The sequence below is a fragment of the Acomys russatus genome, chromosome 4 (genome assembly GCF_903995435.1).
Source record: "Acomys russatus chromosome 4, mAcoRus1.1, whole genome shotgun sequence".
Lineage (NCBI taxonomy): Eukaryota > Metazoa > Chordata > Mammalia > Rodentia > Muridae > Acomys > Acomys russatus.
In genome coordinates this window covers 69,306,820-69,334,163 of record NC_067140.1, presented here as the reverse complement: position 1 = coordinate 69,334,163, position 27,344 = coordinate 69,306,820, and the positions used below count along the sequence as shown (strand labels likewise).

The 27,344-nt window shown below is 43.6% G+C and overlaps 1 protein-coding gene across 2 annotated transcripts; it reads right to left on the bottom strand.

Annotated features, from left to right (window-relative positions):
* Positions 1-27,344, bottom strand: Bmp2 (bone morphogenetic protein 2). 2 transcript variants are annotated; one of them, XM_051144695.1, is made up of 3 exons: positions 27,193-27,344; positions 6,792-7,144; positions 1-861 (listed from the first exon to the last, which is right to left on the bottom strand). In XM_051144695.1, exons 2-3 carry the CDS (start codon positions 7,135-7,137, stop codon positions 20-22), a joined length of 1,188 nt encoding a protein of 395 aa, XP_051000652.1. In that variant the 5' UTR covers positions 7,138-7,144; positions 27,193-27,344; the 3' UTR covers positions 1-19. The 2 variants fall into 2 exon arrangements, with proteins under 2 accessions (XP_051000652.1, XP_051000651.1); XM_051144694.1 differs by lacking the exon at positions 27,193-27,344 and adding an exon at positions 8,218-9,293.

Here is a 27,344-nt window from a genome sequence, read left to right as displayed (position 1 = left end):
TATATATCTTTATGCTGTGCTAACGACACCCACAACCCTCCACAACCATGTCCTGATAGTTTTTCAGCACAACCTTTTCATTTTCATCTAGATACAGCATGGAGATTGCGCTGAGTTCAGTGGGGACACAGCACGCCTTCGGGATTTTGGAATTCACAGAGTTCACCAGCGTCTGTACGATGGCGTGGTTCGTGGAGTTCAGGTGGTCCGCCAGGGGAAAAGGACATTCCCCGTGGCAGTAGAAGGCTTGATAGCCTGGAGGGGCCACGATCCAGTCATTCCACCCCACATCGCTGAAGTCCACATACAAAGGGTGCCTCTTACAGCTGGACTTGAGGCGCTTCCGCTGTTTGTGTTTGGCTTGGCGTTTTTCTCTTTTGTGGAGTGGATGTCCCTTGCCATCGTGGCCGAAAGTCACTAGCAACGGCCTTATCTGTGACCAGCTGTGTTCATCTTGGTGCAAAGACCTGCTAATCCTCACGTGTCTCTTGGAGACGCCTGGCTTGTCCTCTAAATGAGCCACTTCCACCACAAAACCATGGTTGGTGTGCCCCTGGGCAGTCCACCGCATCACAGCCGGGGTGACGTCAAAGCTCTCCCACTGACTCGTGTTCTGATTCACTAACCTGGTGTCCAACAGTCTAGTCACAGGAAACTTCAAGTTGGCGGCTGCAGGCTTTATAATCTCATAAATATTAATTCGGTGCTGGAAACTGTTGTTTCCCAAAGCTTCCTGCATCTGTTCCCGAAAAATCTGCAGTTCTGCAGATGTGAGAAACTCGTCAGCGGGGACAGAACTTAAATTGAAGAAGAAGAGGCGGGCCGTTTTCCCACTCATTTCTGGTAGTTCCTCAATGGCTTCTAGTGTGATCAAAGTGGAGAGAAAAAGAAAAGCATTCGATAAGGGAGCCAATGGTAACTTAATTCCTTATGAGCACTTTAAAACTTCAATGCAGTTTGAGTTAAACTACATAAAAGTTTGCAACCAGAAATTTAAAATGTCAGGGCTAGAGGTACAGTGTCTGCCTTCTGTCCAAGGCCCTTGGTTTACTGCTTAGCACTATAAAAAAATTAAAATGAAAATGGAGTCTCTTTTCCCTTTTCTATACGGTCACATTAACTTGTAATTGCTATGCCTTTAATCCAATATATGAATATAGCTTCTAGGTAGCTATAATAATGGAGGAAATAGTGAAACACCTCTTTGGAATTCAGAGACTTTAAGGGGAAAAAAGTCAGCACTATAGTTAGTTGAGGCAAATGACTGAGGAGTTGAGGAAATTATTACATTTCTTAACTAAGAAAACGAGCTTTAATGTCAATCCCTTAAGCGGCATTTGAAAACATTACTCTACAATTTAGACGATTTACAAATCTCAATATACAGATTTCAGTCTCTTAATTAAAGACTCTGAAACTCAACATCAGTGATGACATTTTGCAAAGCACACCCTACCATTTTACTTGGAATTCTAGAGACAAAGACATTCGCAGGATATACCTCCTTAGAAAGGTATGGGTGGTGCAGGGATACTGTAGTAATTAACGATAAAGAACTCTCTAATGCTCATCTCCCACCTCACTCTCACTTAAAATAACCTCTGTGTTGTTCTTAGACTTTAGCCTGCACATCAGTTGGTCTGGGAAAGGCCCTGTGGTCCTGTATTGCCATTAAGCCCTTAGGCAAGGGATGCTGGAAGTTTATGGGCCACACTTCAGTGTCATGGTTTAAAAAGATGCTTCTCGTATTCAACGGTATATTGGCAAAGGAGCAGATTTGTAAAGCACCTTTTATAGAAGAGGCCTTAGTGTTGGCTAATGAATAAGGATCCAGGCTATGGTAAGCCAGGCAGGGACTCAAACAAGGGAGTCTTCTACAGCTCTTCTACTTGACAAGAAGACACTACTAGGCCAAGACAGGCATCATTCATAGTCCCCCTACACCTGCCCAAACGTTCTTGGTGATATCTTTGGGGACCCAATTATGTTTTGAACTCTACTATCAGCAAATGTGATAGCTTTTAGGGGCATTCTGAAGGACTGTATTTAGCTTTATATAGCCTTTTGGATGCCATTCTGGGTATCCTTAATGTTTCTGTCTAATGCACTTCTTCAGTAGAAGATATAAAACAGTAGCAACATCCCTCATACCCTAATCACAGCAAATCACACTGGCATCTCCTGACATTGGTACAGTGATGTGCCCATTATTTCCTGTAAAGACAGAGTATAAAGGCCAATTACCCAGAACCTTCTGCAAATTGCTACATCAGTCAACAACAGTGCTCAGAAAAGTCACTATGGCAACACCAACAACAAAAATATCTCCTAATCCCAACCCATAAACAAAAAGGAAAAAGCGAGACTCCTAAGGACATACACATGCATACAGACACCTCTATGACTAGAGGACAAAAGTGAATGGACAATACCCAAGATAAATATGGAAGACAGGTCATTGAGGTAACATAGTGTCTGTCCAAGAAATTAAGACAAGATTGGACCACATGGAATCGTCATCTTTCAACTGGAAACATAGAAACAGCCCTTCCTGTAGTTTGTCACTCTGGAGGTTAAGAAGTATCTGCAAGGCAGAATAAGTGGCCCTCACAAAGGAGAACAGTGCACTACCCAATACTAATGACAAGAGAAAGGTATCTACTGTGAGCATTCATTGAAGTCATGCACAGAAGTCAAGAATTTACAGAAACTCTCAACACAGGAAGCCAGCTACCCAGAGTCAGGACACACAACAACCTTTCTCCATCAAGGGACAAGTTTCAACCTCTTCTTGAGGGTGGGAAATTGAAAAATCTCTTTTAAATAAAGTAAATTATAGGAAAAGACCTCTACAAATTATCACAGCAAGCCTGGGATTCTGAAAATACAGAGTAGGTAATGTACACTTTTTGGAGGCTGGGATAGCTGTTAATGCTCTGTAAATATCCCTTGTTGAATCAGCTGAACTTGCTAAGTGATTTCAGGATTCTGACCTGTCTCCAACCTGAGTATCAGCCTCCTGTTCTCAAGCAAGTGGAAAGAATGAGGAATGCAAGAATGCATAAAGAGGAAGAAAAGTGAGGCAGCAAAGCCATTCCACCATGTTCTGGACACAAAGCCCAGACTAAATGTTCTGCACTATGGTCCTTTACCTCAGAGCGATCCAAAAGTCAACATAAAACATTAGCTACTGTTCCTCCCTCTCTACCTCCTTTCCTTCCTTTTCTTTCTCTTTTCTATTTATCAATATATCTACCTATCCATCTCTACTTAGCTATTTATTTGCGCCAAATATGGTACTCTGAACCATCTTGCAACAAGCATATTAAGAGGGGAACCAGGATTATCCTCATTTTCTGAGCCTCTTTCAGGTCACAGAACTGTTAACCTAAGTTTAGGGCAATGCCCAAGTTCTGGCCATTGGAAGGCTTTATTTAATGCAGGAGAGAAATAAAACCCTAAGCAACAGACCATATCTTTAGGAATTGGTACCTGATACCATGGTAACTGCAGAGTGAATTTGGCCTGGAGGATCAAAACATATTTCCCAGCACCCTTTGCACATGCAGGCAGAGCTAAAGGAACAGAAAAGTGAAGGACCACAGCCAAATGGGACACCAGAGTTTGTTTGGAACCTGCTCTCTGTAGCTACTTGTTTGCCCTAAAGTAGGGTGAGTTTTATTTCAAAAGTTATCATTAAGCTTGGAGGATTTTGCAACACTTTTGGGACAGAAAACATTGTTCCATCTAAACACTAACAAAGCCTGAGGCTGTTCCAGATCAGCAGCTGCCTCTCACCCCTGCAACAAGATGTAAGGGGTTTTGGGCGGCACATGATTGTCTACAGGATGAAGGAAGTGACACACCAAATAGGGTAGAAAAGTTAAAATACACAGAATTAAGCTTGATTTTTAAGGCAGCAAAGGAAGTGCTGGGAAAGGAAAGCAGAAGCTGGTGGTTGCCACTAACCAGACTTTATCCCTGTTCCCCTGAGCACAGACAGCCCCTTCAGGGAGACCTGAAGGTCCAGGAGAGATACTCTGAAAGACTAAGTGAAATACCCCAAGGCACATCTACAGGGGACAAAAGCAGTCTGAAGAAAATGAGTCAGAAGAGGATGCAAAGGTCCCTGAGACAAACAAATATCAGTGACAAGGAACATCTGCAAACTGAGCAACTGTTTCCCCCGACTGGGCCTCTGTAGTCACACCGCAACAACTAGAGGTAGCTAGGAGCATTGCTGGATGTCTATGTCCAAACCCATACTGGAATTTTAGGTCATGCTTTCATCATCACAAGGCAAGTCGTACTTTGAAATATCCTAGCCTGCGGGTATTTTCTGGGCAGTTAACACTTCTGTCAATAGTATTACTCCCTCTTTGAAAACTTGAAGTCACAGGGCATGTAGTTGATTTATTTCATACAGAAAACAAGACTGGGTCTCGGTGGTCAGAAGAGCAAGTAGGAGATGCTTCTGTATATGATCTGCCATGAAAGCAGAAATCTCTGTAGGGTCAACACAGCCACGCACTTTTAAACTGTTTGCGCTGGTAGCCAGTGGGGGAAGGTCTTTAGTGGCCTTAGGGTGGGGGTGGGCAATTCAGCAAAACCTGTGCTCTTCAAGATAAAATTCCATGGTAGAACGGACTTCATGTTCAACAGAAGATTTTGTCTAGAAGCATCTGCTACTGGCTGAAAGGCTACCATGGTAAATCTCATCTCACATTACCACTAAATCACCTTCTAGCATTATGAAGAAGCCTACCAGGCAATTCTATAATAAGGTCCTCAAGGATTCTTCTTTTTCTTTTCTTTTCTTTTCTTTTTAATAATAAATGTATGTGTTTAATGTGTATGAATTCAATATTTCAATTCTGATCTTGAATACATAATTCCAAACTGATCTTGAGCCAGCAGCCCTACCACGTGCCTTACTAAGGTTTTGTGTTTTGTTTTAGTGGCACAAGGATGCTTATAAAAGTCAGACTCTCAGTTACTCAACACTGGTGAACAGTCTTCCAAGATGCCATGTGCACCTGATGATGACAGGAAAGACATGGTTTTCCTGGAACTTATAAGCAAGTTAGTGACCTCCACACATCTTTACACCTGGAAAATCACTTTTAAAGATATAAATTATATTATGAACTGAAGCACATTAAGTTAAAATAAGACACACAGGCACTGCTTTGCCTATGCTTTTATCAAGCCACTTCCGAGGGAAGAGTGCAAATATGCAGACCTTATTAATGAACCTTTAATTCAAGTGGTTTTTTTGAGCTTTAATTGCCTTAAATGATTCTTTTAGATTGGTTAAAAGAAAGAGAAAGTACCTTCCTTGGTTTTTACAAATAAAGAATGATTCTCACACTAGAAAAGTCTAATAAACAATAGATAAATAAAGAGTCTCTGTTGCCGCATCTCCAGAGGCAGCAGGGAAAACAGCTGTGCTGGTTGGTTTTTAATTTACACAAACTTCCCAATCAGGCACTATCATCTGGGAGAGATTAGCTTAGGCCAGAATCACCTCAGGGTGGTGGGGACAAAGGGAACACACCCGAGGCTAAGAATTGGGGTCTCACAATCTTTCAAAACTGAGTTTTGCTCCCAGAAAACCTTAGAAACCAACTGGAAAGAGATGGGTATAGAGTGCCCTTCACAAGCAATGGCTGCCTCAAGGAAGATGCACCTCTTGCTATGTGACCTGCCTGTGGGACTTTTCTCCATTATCAACCAGACTTCTCAAAGTTTAAGCCATCCCTCACGTGTGGGGGTGGGGGCTGGGGGTGGGGGAGCTACCATTTCAGAGCATAGATTTTTACTTGAAACTTACGTCTCAGCAAATCAAAGCAAAAAATTTTAAAAAGGGAACTTTTCTCCTCGCTCCCTACTGTTCTATAAATTGCAGCTCACTGACAGACAACTCTGCATTCTTCTAGAATTTGAAGGAACTGATATTCTACTTAGAATGCATTCCAGCAAAAGAACACTTAAAGTGACAGACACAGAATTGCACAGGGACTAACTGCTCTAAAACTTTGGTACAAGAAGACTTCAGTAGGCCTCCATGACATTTCAAACCCATTAAATGTCTTTCTGGTGGAATAAACAGAATTATCCTACGTTGGGAAGCCATATTCATACCATAGGAGAAAAAAAAAAATCCCATTGCCTTGCATAGGAAGGTAGTAGACAGTGGCAGAAAAAGCTTTTATCTGAAGGCTTGCCCTGACTCCACTTAAAGACTAAGATTTAAGCACAAGAAGGGGAGGTCATTGTGGAAACAATAAGATAGATTGTAGAAATGGTTTCCCACAGGGATTAGATAGGGATTCAAAATCTTTCAAACTAGGCCCAAATCAACAGTAAATTTGAATGCCATGCAAGCCTGGTTTTCATGTGTTAATACTATCTCTGAACATTCTACCCTTGGCTCTGTCTAGCCTAAGACTCCACCATGAAATGAAATCACAGATTTGAACTTCCAAACAGACTTAAGGAACCCCAATCTGTGGAGCTGACAAGGGACTAGCCAGCCTTTTATCCTCTTCCGTATCACTCCATTTCCCTCCAGTTCTTGGGGAGAGGGGGAGCGGGGGGAGGAGTCTGTCTTTTGGCCACGGGCCAGGAAAGGCTGAGGACTCACCAGTGGGGAATCCCTGGCTCGGGGCCACCGAGGGGACGGTACGGAAGCCTAAGGGCCGTCCCCTGTGCTAGCGGAGGCCCGGGCTGCCCGCCGAGTCTCCGCCCGCCGTCCCCGCCCCACCACTCGCCGTCCACCGGCGGCTCACCTTCGTGGTGGAAGCTGCGCACCGTGTTGGCGCGGCTGGCTGCCCTCTCCAACCGGTGGTCCGGGGCGGGCGCTCCTGGCTGGCCCGAGTGCCGGCGGTACAAATCCAGCATATAGGGGGGCACCACGGCGTCCTTGCTGGGGGTGGGTCTCTGCTTCAGACCAAACATGCTGAGCAGCCTCAACTCAAACTCGCTGAGGACGTCGTCCGAAGGCCGGGACAAGGGGCGGCCGGATGCCCCGGCGGCGAACTTCTTGCGGCCCAGCTCCGGTATGAGGCCGGCCGCGCCGCCCAGGAGGGCCTGGGGAAGCAGCAACACTAGAAGACAGCGGGTCCCGGCCACCATGGTCGACCTGCGGACAGGGCCGACGTGAGTCACCCACGTTCCCCCGCCCAGTCCTCCGCCCGCTCCCGCCGCCCCGGCTCCCATAGGGCTCACTGGCCTTCTCCAGGATGCCTTCTTGGCATGCCGTGCTCGCGGGCTACGTACAGCCTAGATGATCAAGAGGACAGAGGAGCCCCTGCCCCCGTGCTGTTTCCTTCTCTTATCCCATTCGTCTTCACTCTCAATAAAATCAATGACCGTCTGTCACCTTTTCTTGTGACACTAGCTAGGAAGGCCTGTGTCAGAAGCTGGGAAGCCACTGGTTAGACTGACACAGGGCATCCCTTATAAAACTATATTGTGCAGCGCCCATTTGGACATAAACAGACACAAATGCACATGCGACTTCCTTAGAGACACTGTGCCGAACTTCCTGGTACACGAACATATCTGACTTGTAGATTCAGTAAGCGCTAAACTCAAAATTACTATTAATGACGCCACCTGCAAACTGTGGCTCACGCCCCTCTCCTCAGGATCGACCCCTCCCCTTCCCAAGACCCCTGCGCAGTCAAGAAATCCATGACCCCTCTTGCAATTACTTGTAAATATAGTTTCTATGAATGCACGTGTAAACTGTGACACATACAGTAAACACACTCGGAGAACCCCAAGTTCTAGTACCTTCCGAAATGGGACCAGTTCTTAAGACAGACTTCTGGATCTCAGGAAGTAACTTAAGGAGTAACTTAAGGATGGCCAAGGTGTCTCTAAGGCCTGGAGTACTGGTCGGCAACCGGCCGAACTCTAAATGGATTTTTGTACCTTTCCCCCCTTCTGTAAAGCCATTAAGTCCTTAACAGCCCTAATAATATAACGAAAATTGGGGAGGAGGACGGGCTGGAGGAAGAGGTTAGGCTAGGTGGGCATGGCAGAAGGGACTGAGGTTTGGGATGTCTGACCCCTCTAGGGATCCGCTGCACGTGCACCAGGAGAGGGTCTGTTTACGTCCACTCGTCCGGTCTTCCCAGGTGCCTAGCACCGTTGGGCGGGAACGCGGTGTCAGCCGCCAGCCCCGGGACCCGGGCCCAAGTCCTCTACCTTTAGGAGACCGCAGTCCGTCTAAGAAGCACTCGGGGGCACGTCCATTCAGAGAGTCTCCACATGGAAAAAGCTCTGTCCAAGGAGCTGAGCAGGGACGGGGCTTCTTTTGCCTTTCTTTGCCTCCTCCTTCTTCTCCGGGTGCTCTCCCGGCGAGGAACTGTGTCTTGGGGTGGACCCAGCGGGCCGAAGAACAGAGGAGACCCGGCTGGAGGCGGCAAGACTGGCTCCGCCGGGCAAAGACACCAGCGCGAAGTGGGGAGCCCGAGTCACTCTCCCGGCAAGTTCAAGAAGTCTCTAGCCAAATGCTGACACACAGCCTCAAGCAGGGGGAGGGAAGGGAAAAAGGCTGAGGCAAGGCTGCGGCTGTCGTCGTCCTCAGGGACCAGTGCTGTTGGGGCGCGGGGCCAGCTCCGCGACTCGCTGGGCGAGGGTCGGCCGCTCTGCGCTAGCTCGGCCGCGACCCATGGCTCGGGGCAGCCATCCTGGGCGACGCCGGGTCCCGGCAAGGGCGCAGCGAAGATCTGGGTGGCGGGCGGGCCGCCACTCCGCATCCCTCAGCCCGACTCTGGCGCACCCCCATCAGCGCTCGCCAGTGGAGCCCGCACGGCTGCGGAGCCCCGGCGTCCTGGGGCTCATTCTCTAGCAGTCAAACCGTGTCCCCGACCACCAAAGCGGGTGACCTCGCGCTCGGAGTCCTAGGGCCAAGTGTGTTTTGTGGCAGCCTGGGGTCCGCTTACTCCTCCGCCTGCACGCCGCGGGCGCTCACTCCCCGGTTGGAGTTGCGGGGCATTGCAGGCACAGCTTGTGTTCCTGACTCCCGGCTCTTTGCGTCAGTTCGCAACTCTGTCTTCTCCGGGGCAGCCGAGGCCACAGCGCCCAGCACACACAGTCAGGAGCTCCAACCCGCGGCATGCGGGTACCTCGAAATCCTGGGTGACTCTCGCGCCTCTCGCCCCGAAGGAGTCCGGTGTCTGGCAGCGGCTGGGGAGGAGATGTCCCGGGCAGGCTGTGGGAAGCGCAGCGACGGGCGCAGCGCGAGCAGGGCTCAGCGCGGCAGGGCGAGGACTCCGGCGGCGACGGCGGAGGCGCCGTGGCGCGGCGCTCGCGGCTTTTAAAGGGGACGCCGCCTGTCGGTTCCCTCCCGGCCGTGGCCGAACACCTCCCCCTCGGAGGCGCAGCGCGCCGGGGATCCCCAAGCGGGCGGGAGCAGCGCGCAGGGGTGTGGACGGCTCGCCCAGCGAGGCCGCCGTGGTGGGGCGGGGCGGGGCGAGCGCGCGGCAGCTAAGGGGTCGCGTCCCAGACCTGTGAAGCCAACCCTCGAGACCTGGATCTGCTCCCATATTTGCCCTAGTCCAGGACAAATCCAGGGTCTGATCGCCTCTGAGTTCCCTCACTGGGCCGTTATTCAACTTGAAAGTGAAGTTTTTAGGTGATAGCCCCTTAAACAGGAGAAAAGAATTATCAGACATCTTGGCAAAGATGTGGTCGAACAATTCTATGTTTTGAATGGTGAAAAGAAAATGTCGAGAAACAGCCAATACACATCTGAGTGCATTATTACATTTGTATAAATACATATGCATTTATATTTACATCCATGTGCACCATTTATCCATATTCAAATAAATGTACCTAATATAAAAAGACGCATACAATTTTATATGTATTTGTTTATGCAAATTATACAAATGAAGACACAGGTTTCTGTACATAGATATACACTTGTGAAGTGAAGTGGATGTCTCCTATGTTTTTGGCGTGTGTGTGTGTGTGTGTGTGTGTGTGTGTGTGTGTGTGTGACAATGGAAGTTGATAGACGTTGTTCTTTTTAATACAAGGAGTCACTTCTCTGCTTGGGTTATTTATCTGGCCTCCCACCCTCACTCCCACCCCCAGAGACAGGTAACAAGACAATTCCTGTTTAAGACCTTAGAATTTTCTGCCTGACACCAGGTCTCTAGAAGCAAGATTCTGGCAGTGGCCAAGCCACTTTCTTCCTCAGCTGGGCCCTCCCCAAAGCTGCTGAGCCAGGATTCTTTTTGAACTCTTTCCACTTCTCCCTGAATTTCAGGAACCTTCATGCATTCCACCACTTGGTTGCCCACATGACGCCCCTCCCCCCCCCCCCAAAGCTATGGGCAGAACATTTTTGTTGAAGACCAGATTGGTAATATCAGGTTCAGACATTTCAAGTTTATAAAGCAGAGACAGAGAAAAACCAGAAGCAGGGGCTTTAATAATCTGTTATCCGTGTGTATTAGCTTTTCAGTTGGGGAGCTAAAATAACTCTAGGTTCCACTCACCTAAATCGGATTAGCAACCCACAGAGGGAAATTAGGCCCTGGCTGTTTCTAGAGCTGGAAAGGTCAAATAAGGTATTTTGAAGGAAGACTGTCTACTAAGAAAATTAAAGGAGAGGAAGGGAAAGATTCAGTAATCTGCGATCTGCTACTGTATTCATTTAAAAAAAAAACGTGTTATAGAATTTGTCACTCTGTATCTTGAGACCCCAAACAAGGAGGCAATAAAACAATAAGTCAAAAGTGCTGATCGCTTCTGAAACCATTTCCTTCCTTATCAAGTTTAATTGAGAAGTTAACAATTGCTTCTGTCTGGCAGTGAGACGTGTAAGAAGCAAAGCAAAAACCCAAACCTATGTGAGATTTAAATCAGAATGTTGCCTTTCATGAGGAAGAGAAAGCTGTCAGCTGTTGGACCCATCCCCAAGAAAAGATGAAAATGAATCCTCTGGTGATGACATCAACAATTCCTTGCAGCTTTGGACCTTCAGAACTCCAGAAATGGGAATTTGGCTATTCATGATATCCTTAGGAAAAATAGATACTTCTGGACAGTTTTCCACCTTAGTGATACCTGGAGGCTGCTGCTTCTTCTTCTTCTTCTTCTTCTTCTTCTTCTTCTTCTTCTTCTTCTTCTTCTTGTTCTTGTTCTTCTTCTTCTTCTTCTTCTAACTCTTCTTCTCTTTTTTTTTTATAGAGCATGCAGTACGAGAGGTGCTGCTGAAAGCCTTTCCCAGGAACTTTACTGAAGTTTAGCCCAACTTCTCCTAAGAGCACAGACTGTTGTTTTTTAGAGATGGCTGCCCTCTTGTGGTTGAAATGAGTGCAAGCGAATGCTTACCAGAAGTGGATCCGATTTGAATGACTTCCCTAAAGAAGGTATATAGAGTGCAAAGTCGACAGTAACATTCAGTCCCTTTTCCATGGAGTAGAAGTAGTAGAGGAGACACACATACGGAGATGTACTGCTCTTTACGCTCTGTGCTGATGGCCACCTTCCACACACAACTAAAAATGTGCAGTCAATTAACACTTTTGAGGAAACAGTATCCATCGTCTACTTCTAGTCTTGCTTGATCTTACCATGAACAACGTTTTGTTTAGTATCTGTCAGCTCAGAAGGTGAGACTGTCTCTAAGTTGATCTTACTTAGTGCATCTGTCAGCAAACTAGTAACGGGCCAGAGCGAGCAGGGGCAGGGAGTATTGGGGCAAGAGAATTACAATCCAAAATTCTTCAGAAGGGCCAGACAAGTTATATCAAAACAGTCTACTGGCAAGGATTCTATGGAGGTTGCTGCTATTCTATCCTAGTCAGTTCTTGCCAGTTTTTCAAGAGATACCGGAAATCCTCATTTGATTGTTTGTGGACATGACCTGGGATGAAATTAAGTACTTAGGGAGTCATGCTTTGGCAACTTTTCCTTTAGCAGTTCAGCCCAGATAATGTTTAATTTTATTGCATCCTGCAGCTATTAGCATTCAGTATTGTTCCTAGGAGGCCTGACCATTATGCAAATTAACATTAAGATAATGATCCTCATGTATTGTAAAGGTCACAGCAGGCGTGACAGGATCCATCTACCTCATCATTGTCATTCCATTGAAACCTGTGGCAACTCCCCTGAGAAACCTTTCTGCCTGTGTCTCATTTGTTACTGCTGTGACACCCAACCCTGGCCGTACTTACCCCTCGTGTAGATTCTTTCCTATGAACCAGAAGCCACAGGCAAGAGAGGCATTTGATATACCAAGGGCTTACCTATTCAATGTTTGGTTAGACACAGTAGGAGTGATGGGTGGAGTGATGTGTATGTCAAACTAGGCCAGGTTGGCCAAGTCACATTGTTTTAGGCAGCCATCAAATCTTATTTAATTACCATATAGCAATATACTTGCATATGTGACCAATGGTGTTAAAATGTTTTGCTATTGTATTAGGGTTGTGAGGAGGGAGGGTTTGGAGGAAATGTAGAGGAGAGGAAAATGGTGTAGTTATAATCTCAAAAAATAAAGAGTCACCCACAGCATTGACCTTTTTACAGGTTAGCTATGAAGTGAGGGTTCTCGCCTAAAGCTTCTGCACTTAAGTATTCCCTAGTGTAAGTGTTCAGAGGTGTCATTTTGGGGGTGTGACTGGGTCACAAGGGCTTTGACTGTCTCAGTGGATTTATCCATCGACAAGTTCCACTTTGGATAGCTTTATTGGGAGGTGACCTAAGTGTTAGGGCGTGGGGACTGGTTGAAGGAAGTAGTCACTGGAAATAGGCTTTCAAAGTTCCTTCCTGTTGCTTCCTGGGTTCCCGCCTGTAGCCCCTTCCTGGTTGGCTTTTTTTTTTTTTTTTTTTTTTTTTCCCTGTTGCCTCTTCCTGGGTTCCTTTCTGTTGCGCTTCTTGCTTCCTAGCCACCATGAAGTAGAGGTCTTCTCCTCACGTGTCACTTCTGTCATACTTTTCTGCACTTTAGGTCCAGAAAAAAAGAAAAAAAAAAGAAAGAAAAAAATAGAGCTGATCAACCATAGACTGTAACTTCTGAAACCATTAACCACATGAGGCATAATAAATATGTCCTCTTCTCAAACCGCTTTAAGTATTTGTTTTAGAAGCAGAAGCAGCAGAATGACGAGTACAATCCAATCTAGAAATCTTTATTGAGGACCTGTGACCCCCATGGCACTGTGTTACTTGGATCCAGTGCCTACAGGACACATAATCTCTGCACATCATTTATTTAGGAGCCAGTGGAAGGAGTATGATCTGGTCAGAGGTCAACAAATACAAAGCATAGGAGGTGCAATACAGGCACTTTAAGAGAGCGAACAGTTGCTGAGGGACAGCGGGGTGAACTCAGTAAGTTCGTAGTAAAGACAGGATTATGGTTTGGACACGAAATGTCCCCTGAACTCTCTCATATTCGAACACGTGGTCCCCATCTGTTGGTGCTCTTCCAGAGTGTTGCATTATAGAAACATAGGAAGTAGAGCCTTGAGGAAGCAAATAGGCCGCTGAAGCAGTGGGCCTCAGGGTTTTACATACATATTCCTATCTGCTCTGTGCTTGCTGCTCTGCTGAGATGTGCTCCAAGCTTTGTTCCTGCTCTATCAGCATGCCTTCTCCGCTAAGGTAGACAGTTTTGCCTTCCATTTTGAGAGCCAAAATAGACCCTTAAGTTGATTCTTCTTGTCAGCTATTCGGTGACAGTATTAAGAAAAGTAACTATAAAATGGAAACGTTTCAGGGGGAATATTCAGCTGAAGACAAAGGCTGGCAGGGAGGGGGCGGGGCTGCAGTAGGTGACTTCATATACAGCACTGGCAGAGAAATTTCATCACATCAGAACTGTTAATTGCTAAATTTTAGATACTGTTTCCCATGTGTCATTTAATTCAAATTTTACCAAAAAAATATTTCTTGGTGGATGTTATTAACCATATTTTATAGGCGAGGAGGCAGCTTAGAGAGTTCAAGCACCTCCCCTAAAGTCTCACATCTGTCAAATATCTGAAACCTGGAGCCAAGACATCAGATGAGTGAACACAGAAAGTGGCACAAGGAGGAAGCTCCAGATTGGAGGTGGGTTGGAATAGGAATAAGTGAGAACTAGAAAGTGGATTTATCCTCAGGAAGGACAACAATGGCTCATTCTAGAGGGGAAGTTGAAGCCAGCTTAACAATGGAGTAATGTATACAGTTGTGGGCAGAGAAGGGAAACAGTACATGATAGTAAAGTCCCCTGTCCCTACTGGGTCAGAGGAGGGATAGTTGTAGCTGAAGGCCAGTCATTGGTAGCAGTGGAGCACTGGAAGCAGAGTAAACACTTCAACCTTTTTCTCCCCTCTCCCTCTCCTCAACATTTATGACTATCTCTTATTGATCTAATTTAACCACAAGGGTAAGTATATTAGCTATCTACTGCTGCGTAACAAAAGATCATAATCTTAATGGCTTAATGCGCATTTACTAGTGCACAGTTTCTGTAGGTCAGGCATCCAGGCACAGGTTAATTGGTTCTCTCAGGATCTCACAAGGCGGCAATCAGCGTTGCCCAGGGCTACGAGTGTCATTTGACACCCTAGATCCTGTTCCAAGTATGTGTGCTTATTGGCAGGATTCACTTTCTTACAGCTTTAGAACTCACCCTCGATCACTTCTTTCGACCAAGCCAGCAGAAGGACCATCATTTTAAATATTAGGCCTCTCTAGGATTATCTACATTTTGATTAGCTCACCATCAGTTGACGACAACTACGGAAATCCCTTCATTATTACCACATGATGCAACGCAACAATGAGAGTAACACTCTGCTATATTTATGGGTCCAGCTTACACTCACGGGTAAGGGCTTATGCAAAATCTACATACCAGACACTCAGAGCCCCGTTCTAACCTATAGCATTAAGTGTGTCAGGTAAAGAACAAGGTAAAGGCTGGATCTAGAGATATAAAAAGAGATTATCTGACATAGCTGCAAGGGAGGCAACTTTAGGACCTTGTAGCGCTTGGCTGCTAGTCTGTGGAGTGTGGATCAAGAGCAATGATCTGACCAGAGGGGTACCAAAGATGGAGATGCCTACTAATTAATGAAGATAAATCTAATATTTGGTAGTATGGAGAAGCAGAGGAATGGTAGGTAAAGGGCCCATGAATAGTTTTAGAAATGATATACACAAGCGCTGGTGTGTGTGTGTGTGTGTGTGTGTGTGTGTGTGTGTGTGTGTGTGTGTATGTGTGTGTATTGGGGGCAGAGAAGTCCACATGAAAGCTGTCATGTAGGTTGGCAGGGCAGGATATGGCATGCAGACTTGTGGTGGAGCTTTGTGAGAGAGAAGAGTAAGCAATACTTTCCAGGTTTGGATGCCGGATGACAGAAACAACAAACAAACAATAAGCAAATAAATGAATCAAATGGCACACAGATGAGAGACTCTGGTCTAAATAGCCTCATGGAAATCTAAAACAGTCATTAGACCCTAGCCTAAGTCTCAGGTTAGGCTCAGGCAACAGGAGTGTAGATTCCTCAGACAGAGCTTAATTGTCTGGAGGGGAAAGGATTGTTGTGAAGAGATAAAGATGTCCCTAAAAACGTATTCAGAGCAGGAAGATAGTGACAATGGTTGTTTGTCTTAGAACGCAAGTGGTTGCAAGGCTTTCAAGGGCTGATCTACTGTTCCAAACTCTGGGGAGGAGCGAGGACCAGGGGATCCAGTCACCAGCTCTTTACTGATGTTTCTAGATCACAGATCCCAAAGGAAGTGGGGAGGGGGGTCACATGGAGTGAGGTAGGAAGAGGTGGTGAGGAAACGGGAAAAAAAGAACAGGAATCTGGCCCTGGGGAATTGGAGGGAAGGGATGGAGGGATCTGGGAAACTTAGATGGGAATTTCACTGTTAACTAGAAAAATGCAGCCATTTAAGAGTATCAGTTTTCAACTGAACTACAAATTTGATCAAATTCTTCTCATATGATCTTTTAAATAGATCCAGCAAAGGCCCTCTCCACATTTCTTCAATATTATGAAGACAATTTTTTTCTTTTTTTGAGACAGGGTTTCTCTGTGTAGCTTTGGCTGTCCTTGACTTGCTTTGTAGACCAGGCTGGCTTCTCAGACTCACAGAGATCCACCTGCCTCTGCCTCCCTGAGTGCTAGGAATACAGGTGTGTGCCATCGTGCTCAGCTGTGGAGATAAATCTTTACCCTTAACGTTTGCTAAAAAAAAAATCAGCCCTTGAGCGTAAGTTCAAGTAATCTTATCATGTTCAATTCAACATAATCTTATTATCTTCAAATAAGATTAGTTTGGTAAAATATTGTCTTCTTTTCAGATTGTAAACATATTGTCATCTAAGGATGGAGGAAACCAGGACAATTTAAATAATAAATCTTTTTTGCAAATGAAAAAAAAATCAGCCCTTGTAGTAGAAACCCATTATTGACAATATATTTGCTCAGATGTAGAAACTAGAGGTATTTTTCACCTTAACAATTCATGTTTAAAATAACTTTCTACCTGGCATATCTCGTCAGCCTCTCGACCTTTCCATTCCTTAAAGGACAGACCTGCACAGATATGTGACGTTTTTATAAGTGAAGGCTGTGCCTAGGGAGAGTTAAGTAGCTTGCTTCTTCATCACACCTTGACAGTGGCTCTGAAAAAGCCCATCACTTTCAAGATAAATGTCAGATTCCCCAGAAAGTTCATTATTAAACAGAATTAGAGTAGTGCCCTAGTTCCTATGAAGACAAAGATTGTCTAAGGAGACACCACATATCTGAAATTTTTTTTGGTTCTGATTCACATTAAATATTATACTGTCTAGGTCCTTGAACTGAGAGGTGATTAAAAAAAATTAAGTCAAAAGAAGACATGCATTTGTTTTAGGGAGTAAGATTTTAAATTTAAGAGATGCGATTTTGTTTAGGTCTGAGATGGTCTTGAGAGACTCTCCAGTCCAGGGCCAGAGACCTTCACCTCAGGTGATTTCCCAAGGGACCTTTGGAGATATTAATGGACTTTTTGATGGTAAGCATCTGACTTTTGACTCTTGTACCTTCCTGTTTATTACCTTATTCTTATTGCCCTGGGGTCAGCTCAACTGTCAGCACAGATCAACCCTGGGATTCCGGTGTTTCTTTCAATTTCATTTTCTCAATAAGGACACAGGGCGATCTGTTCTTTAAATGGGTCCATGTTTTTGAGCCTGAGATGGCAATAAGCTAGTAGGATGGCGCAGGATGTGTAAACAAAGACTGCCCCAGCAGCCCAGGCATCTGCTTACTCCATCTGCTAATGTTTCTAGGTCCCAGCATATCCCTTTCTGTGATGCCTTAGCCAAGTCATTGTCCCTTTCACTTTATATGCACTATTTCTAGGCCAAATCAAGTGCTCTTGAGAGTCCCACCATTTATTTGTAATTTTCCTAACTTTATGAACTGTTAAAAAGTGTTAGTAACTCCCACCTGTCTGAGAACTTAGTTAAAGTCTTGAAAGAGTTTTTAGTTTATATTTATTTACCAGATATAACGATTCTATTATTTTCATATACATTTATTTGAAAAAATTAAGGACTATCAGGAAATTAAATATATCTAAACAGGTTCCTTCTTTGACTGTGAGCTGCTTACGGTCAGAATGGTTAGAAATTAATCAAAATAATTCTTCCGTGCCTGGCAAGTTATCTGCTTCTATCCCTAGGACCATCATGGACTGGACAGACTAAGAATCCTATTGATCTTGGTTACTCATTAATTCAATGAGAGAATTTTGCAAGGTAAATAAGAATTTAAGAGTGGTAGCTTTAAAATTCAGTTTAAAAACCACTTGGGATGAACAGTAGGAACATAAGAGAGTTACTTTGACCATTAAGCCTTTGTGGAAATACACCTTGGGGGGTTACAATTTTTGTTGAGTGAGACAGAAAAGGTCTTCTTCCCCAATTACTATATGGCTTTTTTCCCTGAGAAAATGGGGCAGGGTACATATAACCCACAAGATTTTGAGATGTATCTTTCTTTTGAGGGGAAAGCACTATTTTGCTATGTAGACCAGGTTGGCCTCAAATTCGTAACTCTTTTCTGTTGGCTCTCAGTGGTAAGATTTCAGACTTTGTCACCAGATCTAGTGAGAAATACAATATTTCACCTTATGGTGTTTGCTCTGCAATTGTGCAGGAAACCAGATGTAGCAGATGTGTCTTTTGACTGCAGCCCCCACCACCCTGACCATTCCAGTGTTTCTTTGTCTGCTAAGCTTTGCTCATTTGGTTCCATTGCTCTTCTCGTGTGTGTGTGTGTGTGTGTGTGTGTGTGTGTGTGTGTGTGTGTGTGTGCGCGCGCGCGCGTGCACGCGTGTGTGCTGCTGGCCAAGCCCTCAGCCAATGAGCAGTGAGCATTGCAGTAGCAATTCCACAGTAGCTGACGCCCAAAGCTCTCCCTGCTACAAGAAACATCTACATCTTTTGCAACCCAATTTTCCTCCTCCCTTTCTCTCTTTCTCCTAACTTTCTTTGTGTCACCGCCTCTAACATCCTTACACTCAAATTCTTGCCACTGAATCAGGAATTCTGGCCGTTCAAGTGGCATGAGACAATGTTTATCAAATTAGTATAAATGTAAGGCTGAGTTGTACTTTGAACGAAACAAAATAAAATCGAGGATTTTGAATTGCAGCTTGCTCGGCTCGAGTTGTGTGTTCATTCACCAACGTTCACTTTTCCAGGCTCTGCTAAGTTTCTGGAGTGACAAAGTCAAACATGTCAATTTAACAAATCAACCAAAGAGAAGTTTATACATGGTCCAGAAACTGAGCCAAGAATAGAGTTACCACCTTCACCTGAAGGTCAGAGAAGCTTTCCTGGGAGGACGCAACACTTGCATTGGATCATGAAAATTGAGCAGGTGTTAGGCAGATACACAGGGGTAGGGGAGGGAATTCCAGGCAGGAAGAACAGCAGGGGTAAAGGCAGAAAGGCATGAAACATCAAGATGCATTAAAGAAATGATCTGCAATTAAGTGTGACTGGATGGAAGAGGGGGAAGAGGGGAGAAAAGTGCCAGCATTTTGCTGGGCAAAGGAATTCGGTCTTTTCCCCATAGGATCTGCTTTGCACATGAGAAAAATCTTGTTGGTAGAAGTGGGCATGATGGCTTGGCATACAGCCAGATTACAGGCGAAGACAAATTAAAAGGTTGTAATCACTTAAGCATGAGATGGGGGAGTTTGCACTCAGCAGCTGCATAATATGAAAGGGAAGGCCAGAAGAAATTGAAAAGATAAAATTTGACGGAACTTACACAGCACACAGGGATAAGAAAGGAGTTGGAGCGACGTGGTGCAGAAAGTGCAGGACCATTGCCCTGCTAATAAAAGTACAAGGGAAATGCTTAGGAAAACCACATTGTGTTTCCAAATCCAAACCCTCAGTTTCCACAAGGGTCAATGATGAAGTTCTTTCAAAGGCATCATGGCAGTAAGTGCATATTCAAGGGCAACCAAATCCTTTCACTTAGCAGCTTCCACCTTAGGGAGCTTAAACAATTCATTAACTGAAGACCTATTTGCATGTATGAAATGCTAACAGATGGACAATATTTGTCTGGTCCGGAATGGAAACTGTCATAAGACCAATAAGAAAAACAGACATGACTTTATTACATATCATGAAAATTAATCTTAGCAATAGATTTACTTTCCAACAATTGTGTTTTTGCTGATTTGGCATTTATTCAGCAGATGGTTGTTTCCACATTTTTTTTTTTTTTGACAAACTACTAAATGCCCAGAAAACATGAGGACTCATGAACATTGATTACTTTGATATGCTGATGCGTGGATTATGATGGAATCTGCAATAATTTCAAGGTGAAAATAAAAATAAGTTTAAAATAGGGTTTCGTACAGATTACACACAGTTGTAAGAAAATGTCAGGGAAGAGGATTCAATCTATTTGGACAAAGTTGTCTGGGCTGCGGTTCCTGTTGTGAAAACGTGGGGCCATGTAGCACAAAGTTTGCCCCTTGAGCCAGCTGTGCATCTGGAAAAACCACAGAAGTTGTCTATTTGTCCCGAAGAACTACCAAGGAAAGCCAAAAAGGAAGTGAAGAAGGGGCGCGGCCAGAAGATAGATCACACTGTTTACTTCTCACAAGGGGATTGGAAAGGGGCCTCTGGAGATTCAAATGTCCCACTCCAAATTCAGACTGGCTTTGAGATTGCTCACCCAAAGCGTTAGGCCCACTCAGAAAGAAGCAAAACTCTGTGGCCACAAGAGGAACTGATGCTCATGGTCATCATCCCCTGCCTCTTTAGTTGCTGGTTATGCTTATTGCTGTATAGTGCTCCATAGCACATGCGCACCTGTGTTTTTTTCAACTGTGGTTTGGCTTTCCTTTTAAATAACTTGAGTAAGGCAGACTGGCTGTAAAGTACATGAGTGATTTAGTGAGCACCTTCAAGCCTGACTCTAAATCACTTCTCCTCGGGTGCTTCAAGCTGTGTGTGTGGACAGGATGGTCTCACCCCCATCTCTACCTTAATCAGAAGACATCAGTGCACCCCTGTTTTACTGATTTATATTAAAACAATGTAATCAGCATATAAAGACAGAATCTATTCAAGATATGCATGTTATTTCATATACACATATGTGGTGTAAATTCATTGACTCACAACCCCACAACCACATTAAATCCATAGATCTTGTCCACCCTATAACAGGCACTTTGTACCTTTGACCTCAAATCTCCTATCACTCACTCTCACACCCAGGTAAACACCATTTTCTTTGTATCTGTGAGCATACTATTTCTTGATTCTTTATGCGTGTGAAATCAGTATTTGTCTATCTGGTTTATTTCATTTAGCACAATGTCTTACTTCATCCATGTTTTTGTGGGTTTCCTCGTAAAGCTAGCTAGTATGCCACTGTACATGGGCACTACAGATTCTGCCTGCATGCATTTGTAGGGGAACAAACATTTGCATATGTACGTGTTCATGTGGAGCCCAGAGGACAACTGTTGACCTTGTACAAATGCTGACCTTGTATTTTGAGGCCTAACCCCTTGCATGTACCTGGTGCTCACAGCAAGGTTGGCTGGCCAGCAAAGCCCAGGGATCTTGCTGTCCCTGCATCCCTAGTAACTGGGCTTACAAACGGACACCAGCGTGCTCAGCTTTCTGTATGAGCGCTGGGGTTCATACAGGCCTACACGTGGTGGGCCTACCACTTTATCAGCAGAGCCATCATCTTTCCAACCTTCACAAATTCTGATCTATCCCCTTATCAAAAGACACTTAGGTTACTTCTCTATCTTGACTATTGTAACTAATGCTGTACAAACTTAATCAAGGTTACGAAAGATGGGAACATACAACAATGAGGAAAATAAGAAATATTAGAATAAATGGAAGACTTCTTGTGCATATGGATTAAAAAAGCTATTATTATGAAAAAAATCCACTCTACTTAAAGTGGTCCACATGTTCAGTAGAGCGCTAATTAAAATTCCAATTCTTTTTTTTTTTTTTCAAAAAAAATAGGAAGAATATCTTAAAATTTGGTATAACTATAGAAGAGCTCAAATAGCCAAAATATTTTTAAATAAAAACCATAGACATCACACTCTGATTTTGAACTATATTACAAAGCTAGAATACTTGCATAAAAACAGATCATTGTAACAAATGGTCAAGAAATTATCCCCCCCAACACACACATTCTGTTAGTTAATATTTGACAGTGTCACCAAAAGTATACTGAGTCTGCTGGTCCTAAGGCTATAACAAAATATTGAGTAATTTTATAATGAGTAGACATGTGGGGTGGGAATTATTAATCAGTAGGAGCACTTGCCTATTATACGAAAGGCCTCAGGATTTATCCTCAGCTCCACAAACAAACAAACCAAAAAAATACCACAGGCTTATCAGAGTCACAGTTCGAGGGGTTGAAATCTATGTCAGACAGTCGCGTGTACTGAGAGCCTAGTGTCTTGTCATCACACAGTAGGGCAGCAGCTGGAGGGTGGGAGGCCATGGTGGAGGTCCAGACAAAAGGAGCGGTCTTGATTTATAAGGATTTGTTCCTGTATTAATAAATGCAGGCCCATGACAACAATATTAAATCTATTCATGAGGGTGTTGCCCCCATGACCTAAGATTCCACCACATTCCAATATTGCAATATTGGAATCTAACTTTCTACACCTAAATTCTTTGGGATGTACAGAAATGTGGGAGGGAAGAACCCCTCGATAGGTAATGCTGGCGAAATGACACTCACATGCAAAACAATGACCTCTGACCATGCCTGACGTCACGCAAATTATTAAGAATTTGTTAAAGATTTAGAAATGCCATAAGAGAAAACCTAAAAGGATAGTTCCTAGACATTGGCCCTGGCAACGCTTTTGTTGTTGTTGTTGTTGTTGTTGTTATGATGTCAAAAAGTAGGCAACAAAAGCAAAAACAAACAAGTAGAAATATACCAGGATAAGTGTTTTTGTGCAGCAAAGGGAGAAACCCAAGGAAAGGTGAGCCACAGGTTGGGAGATATATCTGTAGACAGACCTGTAACTGAAGGGACTCCTGTTTAGAAGCAGAAGGTCCAGGGCCTGAGAGGTAGGGCAGGGGAAACAGACCTGGCTCTCCCATGTAGACCAGGTAACATTAGAATGCACTTTCATTCTGTTCACACAATACGTGGAAAATACTGGAGTTGCCTTTAAAACACCTCACATGTAGAAAATCAGATTATTGCTTGGACTTTACAAACTATCAGAACATTTCAGGGAATTTGTTTTCTGTGTTAATAGAGAAATTCATAAATTAGGAAAACTTGCATAGTAAGCATTTTGTTGTGAACAATATTTTAAAAGTGTTTTCTTAGAGAAAAGTAAAAAAGTAACTATGGCTATCCAGGGTTCTGGGCTGGATAACGTAAAAATAGTAATAGATACATATGTTAGGATATTTAAGCACCGTAAAAATGTGCAATGTGAAAATAACAATCTTCTTTTCATCTTGAGTGACCTTCCCTAAAGGTTGCCAGGTTAACAAGCCCATATATAAGCTTATTGAAATCAAGATATGATATGTTTGCGTACTTAGATATTTGTATTTCATTGTTTTCTTATAGACATCTGGCATCACTGGCACTAATTCATATCTTACATTTTTGCCTTTTAAATTATGCTTCATTTTAATTTGCATTTCTTATTGTGAATGCAGTTGGAAAAGTCCTACAGTTAGTACTGTTTTCCTTTCCTTGGTAACGTAAAAGGCACACACACACAATACAATGTCGCTATCATACCTACTTTTTCTTTTTTTAGTAATTTTTACAGGTTATTGTACATTAAAGATACATATGTCTTCATATAGTGTTTAAATATTTATGTAATTGAGTATACTACTCTTTTGTGTTTCCCATGCTTTCTGTCTGTGTGTATGTGTGTGTATGTTCATGTATGTGAATGCAGCTTCTTGTGTTCTATGGCCTATATATGGAAGCCAAAGGACAGCCCTAGCCATCAGTCCTCACTTTTCGCTCTGGTGGAGGCATGTCTTGCTCACTGCTGTCTACCCTAGGCTAGCTGGCCCAAGAGCATCTGAGGACTGCCTCGTTTCTGCCTCCTATCTTGCTGCCAGAACATAGGAATTATAGATTCTAGCTATTGCATCTATCTTCTGTGAGGAGTGGGGATTTGAACTCGGGTCTTCATGTTTGTGTGGTAATCACTTTACCTACTGAGCCATATACCCAGCTTCCTAGGACTTTTTTTCCTACTGTTTATAAATTCACTAGTGTCTTTTTATAATATTTCAATGGATTCATTATTTATCTTTAAATTTTCACTCATCTGAAATTTATTTTGATTCACCAGTTTCTCATCACATTTTTGAGTTATCTTTTAGTTATTATTGGCTTGAAATGGTATCTTTAGAATATAATTTCCATTTGTATTTGGGATGGTTTAGCTGACCCATTTTCTGCTTACCTAACCGCATTTGCTGGTCTTTTTTCACTAGAATATAATGTAGGAGGGAGTGTAAACAACTTAAAACAGGAATATATATATATATATATATATATATATATATATATATATATGCCACTCAAGTGCTATATGAGTAGATAATAGCAGATTTCCTTTAACTACACTCTATCTAGTCTCCATACAAAAGCGTGGAAAGTTACACATGGACATATCTTCCCAGCTTTGTCTCCACTCTCCCAATATTTTATTGCTCTCTTATTTTTACATTTTAAAGGCTGAGAATAGAAATTGGGCATAGTGATGTGTTCCTATAACCTCACTTCAGAAGTTCAAGGTCATCCTTAGCTAGCTAGTGAGTTCAAGGCCAATATGGGATGCTTGAGATATCCCCCTCAGCAAAGGAATGAGAAAGGGAATTTCTTGCCATTTGTATCCTCACATCGTGTTAATCTTAGTTCCCTGTGTGTGAGTCCATTGTATGCACTTCAGTCTTCTGTGTGTGAGCCCAGTTACTCACTTCAGCTTTCTGTACATGAGCCCTGTACACATACCACAGGACCCTATCCTTTCAACAATATTGAAAAAATGGTCATTTATAGAGGGTAAATCAAAAAGCCCAGAGTGGCAAAGTAGCATACCACCAGCCACTCAGGTCCAAGTTGCAGGGATGGGATTTGAATCCTAGTGCCCACGTCTAGTTCTCTTACCTAAGATAGACCAAAGTCATATTGTGTTCTTTGTAAACCACACGGGCACTTTGAAAAGAAGGCAGAGGCAGCTTGCTGTTGAGCTCAGCTTTGCCAGCCCCGGCCAGACACACCATGCACAGGGAGCCCACTGATCAGGTTTATGCACGGTCTTGCTACCCTGATTGGATCTGATTTCCTATCGGCCCATCTTTAAGTAGCAGAAGCTTTGTGGATGGCTCCTTTAATAGTTGTCTGCACATTCAGAGGAGGAACAGCACAGCAGGAAGAGGTGAGCTGTCACTTTGCACGGCCGTCTTTTGCCTGGGTGTGTGTTGGTGTGCAGAAAGGGCAAGCCTGGCAGCCAGCCACATAGTTAAGATTAACCCTGGCTGGGATGGTGGAATGAATGTATCAGCCAATCTCGCTGTGCTGTATGTGTGTGCAATTTCTATCGAAGGCCAATGCAGAAGGAAATGCCTCATCTTTTGAAGTTTTTCTTTAGGTATCAAACAAATAGTTCCCTTGGGAATATATCATAAAGAAACATCATTGGATTCTCTAATTGTGGTAGTCACCAAAGTTATTATTATTTTTTTTTTACAACAGTAACATTAGTCACAAATTCAGATTTTAATCAAAACCAGAATTCTGGTGAATGAAATTATTTCCCAATATCTTTCAGCTGAGCTTTTTTTTGTCAGTCACCAGGATCATAAATTGAATTTTTACTTTAAAGATTTCAACAATATTAGTTCAGTGGTTTACATTTCTCTTTGAAGACAATTCACACACACACACCACACACACACACACACACACACACACACACACACACCAATACAATCTTACCAAAATACTTTACATATTCTATGCTGCGTATTTCTCAAAAGTGTCTGTAAGTTTAAGGTCTAAACTTGGCAACTGGATAATGTTCCCAAGGGAGAACCTCTAGAGGAATTTAAAGAAAATGAGCTTAGCAATGTGTTTTGAATACAGGTAACAGAACATGTTCTGTGTTGGTAAACTTGAGTCAAAGGAAGTCTGGTCAGATGCCATTTAGAGTTAGAGTTAAAGGAGGTGTCAACACACCAGTTGGAGCAGAGCATTGCCTGAGAAAGAGTATTTCCTGTTGTATACAAATGAAGACCAAATACAGGAAGTCATAAGGTCATTTCAACAAATAAAACCAATCCACCCTACTGGCTATCATATATTGTACTTATTGGTGCTCGTATTTTGCTCACTGTGAGGGAATCAAAGCCCGCATTCAAATTCCTTGACACTTTAACCACCCCTCCCACATGTGAGTAGGCTTGTCACTGCTGTGACTGAGAGATTAAAGCAGAAGTTACACTCAGTGACTTCTGAGGCCACATCATCAAAGGCCAGGCAGGTTCTTCTGCCTTGTTTGCTGAACGCTTGCTCGTGGGGTTCTGCATGCCGTGCCATAGTGCTCACCGCCTTTCGGCTGCCATATTGGAGAGGCAGGACAGAACAATGCAGGTGCCAGAACTAGATTGCTTGGGCTCTGACCGTCCACTGCTTCATGGCACATCTTCAGGACTCTACTGTCAACTCTCCATGCTTCATTTTCCTCACCTGTTTAATTGAGAGAAGTGATATTTATATGCCCATCAACTTGTCTTCACAGCTGGTCCCTTTCACAACTGCTTAAAGAGTCAACGTTACAGTACTTGTTAAATACTTTGAATAATAAAGCTTTGGCCACTAGCCTATGAAAGCATTCATGCCCTTGCAGATGTGGCCCCCTCATACGCGGAAGCAGATCCCACTAAAGATGGTTCAGAATCAAATCACTTCTGCTTTGGATTGCGGGGAACAAGAGTTTCCTTGGCAGTCATTGAAGAGCTTGTAAAAAATGCTGATGACCTTGAATGGTTCAGACCAAAGGGACTCGCATGCAGGGAAGTTTCCAAAACACTTCTTTTGCTAACATTTCCTTTCCCACATCTCTGATGTTTTCAGTGTTTCCATCACAAAGCCATGTATTTCCCTACTCATGTCCTAACACTAACCTATTTGAACTTATAAAATTTACAAGTCTAAAATAGTTACCAGTGTGTACTCTCCCACCTCCCGCCCCCAGCTTGCCTCACCCTCTGAGGGATTAGGTTATAAAAATGAATGAAGTCATCACTCCTGTTTACTGGATACTCCGAATGCTGAAATTCAAAAGGAGACTAGAGAAGGGACCGCAAAAAAAAAAAAAAAAAAAAAAAGGGGACGATTGGGACAGAGACCATACTAGCTATCTCACAGGTGAATAAGTGGCAAACACATAGAAAGCCTCATGGGCTATAATTGTCTTTCAATCAAGTTTAAGTGAAACTTCTTTTAAATGGTGTTAGAACCTTCTGGTCAAAGTCCACTGAAGAGCTGGTTCAATGAGCTAGTGTAAATACAGAGGTACGTAGGCTCTGAGATGCTGGACGGATGTCCAGTGTTCTGATGGAGTCCAGCTTACCTTGGCCTGGTAGGTTCATCCAAAGGGAGGTTCTGTGGGAACACTGGGGCGGTAAGAAGCTATATCATTTCCCCACCTCTGTTCTCCAGGTCTTTGGCAATGGAGGCTCCTCTGTGATTCATTTTCTCTTGAAGATATTGCCTAAAGTTGAC

Excerpts from the sequence above, each read along its gene's own strand:
- Bmp2 (XM_051144695.1), bottom strand. The coding sequence starts at position 7,137 with ATGGTGGCCGGGACCCGCTGTCTTCTAGTGTTGCTGCTTCCCCAGGCC. Across the intron at positions 862-6,791 it reads GCGCAGCTTCCACCACGAAG|AAGCCATTGAGGAACTACCA; the intron begins GTGAGCCGCCGG and ends TGATCACACTAG.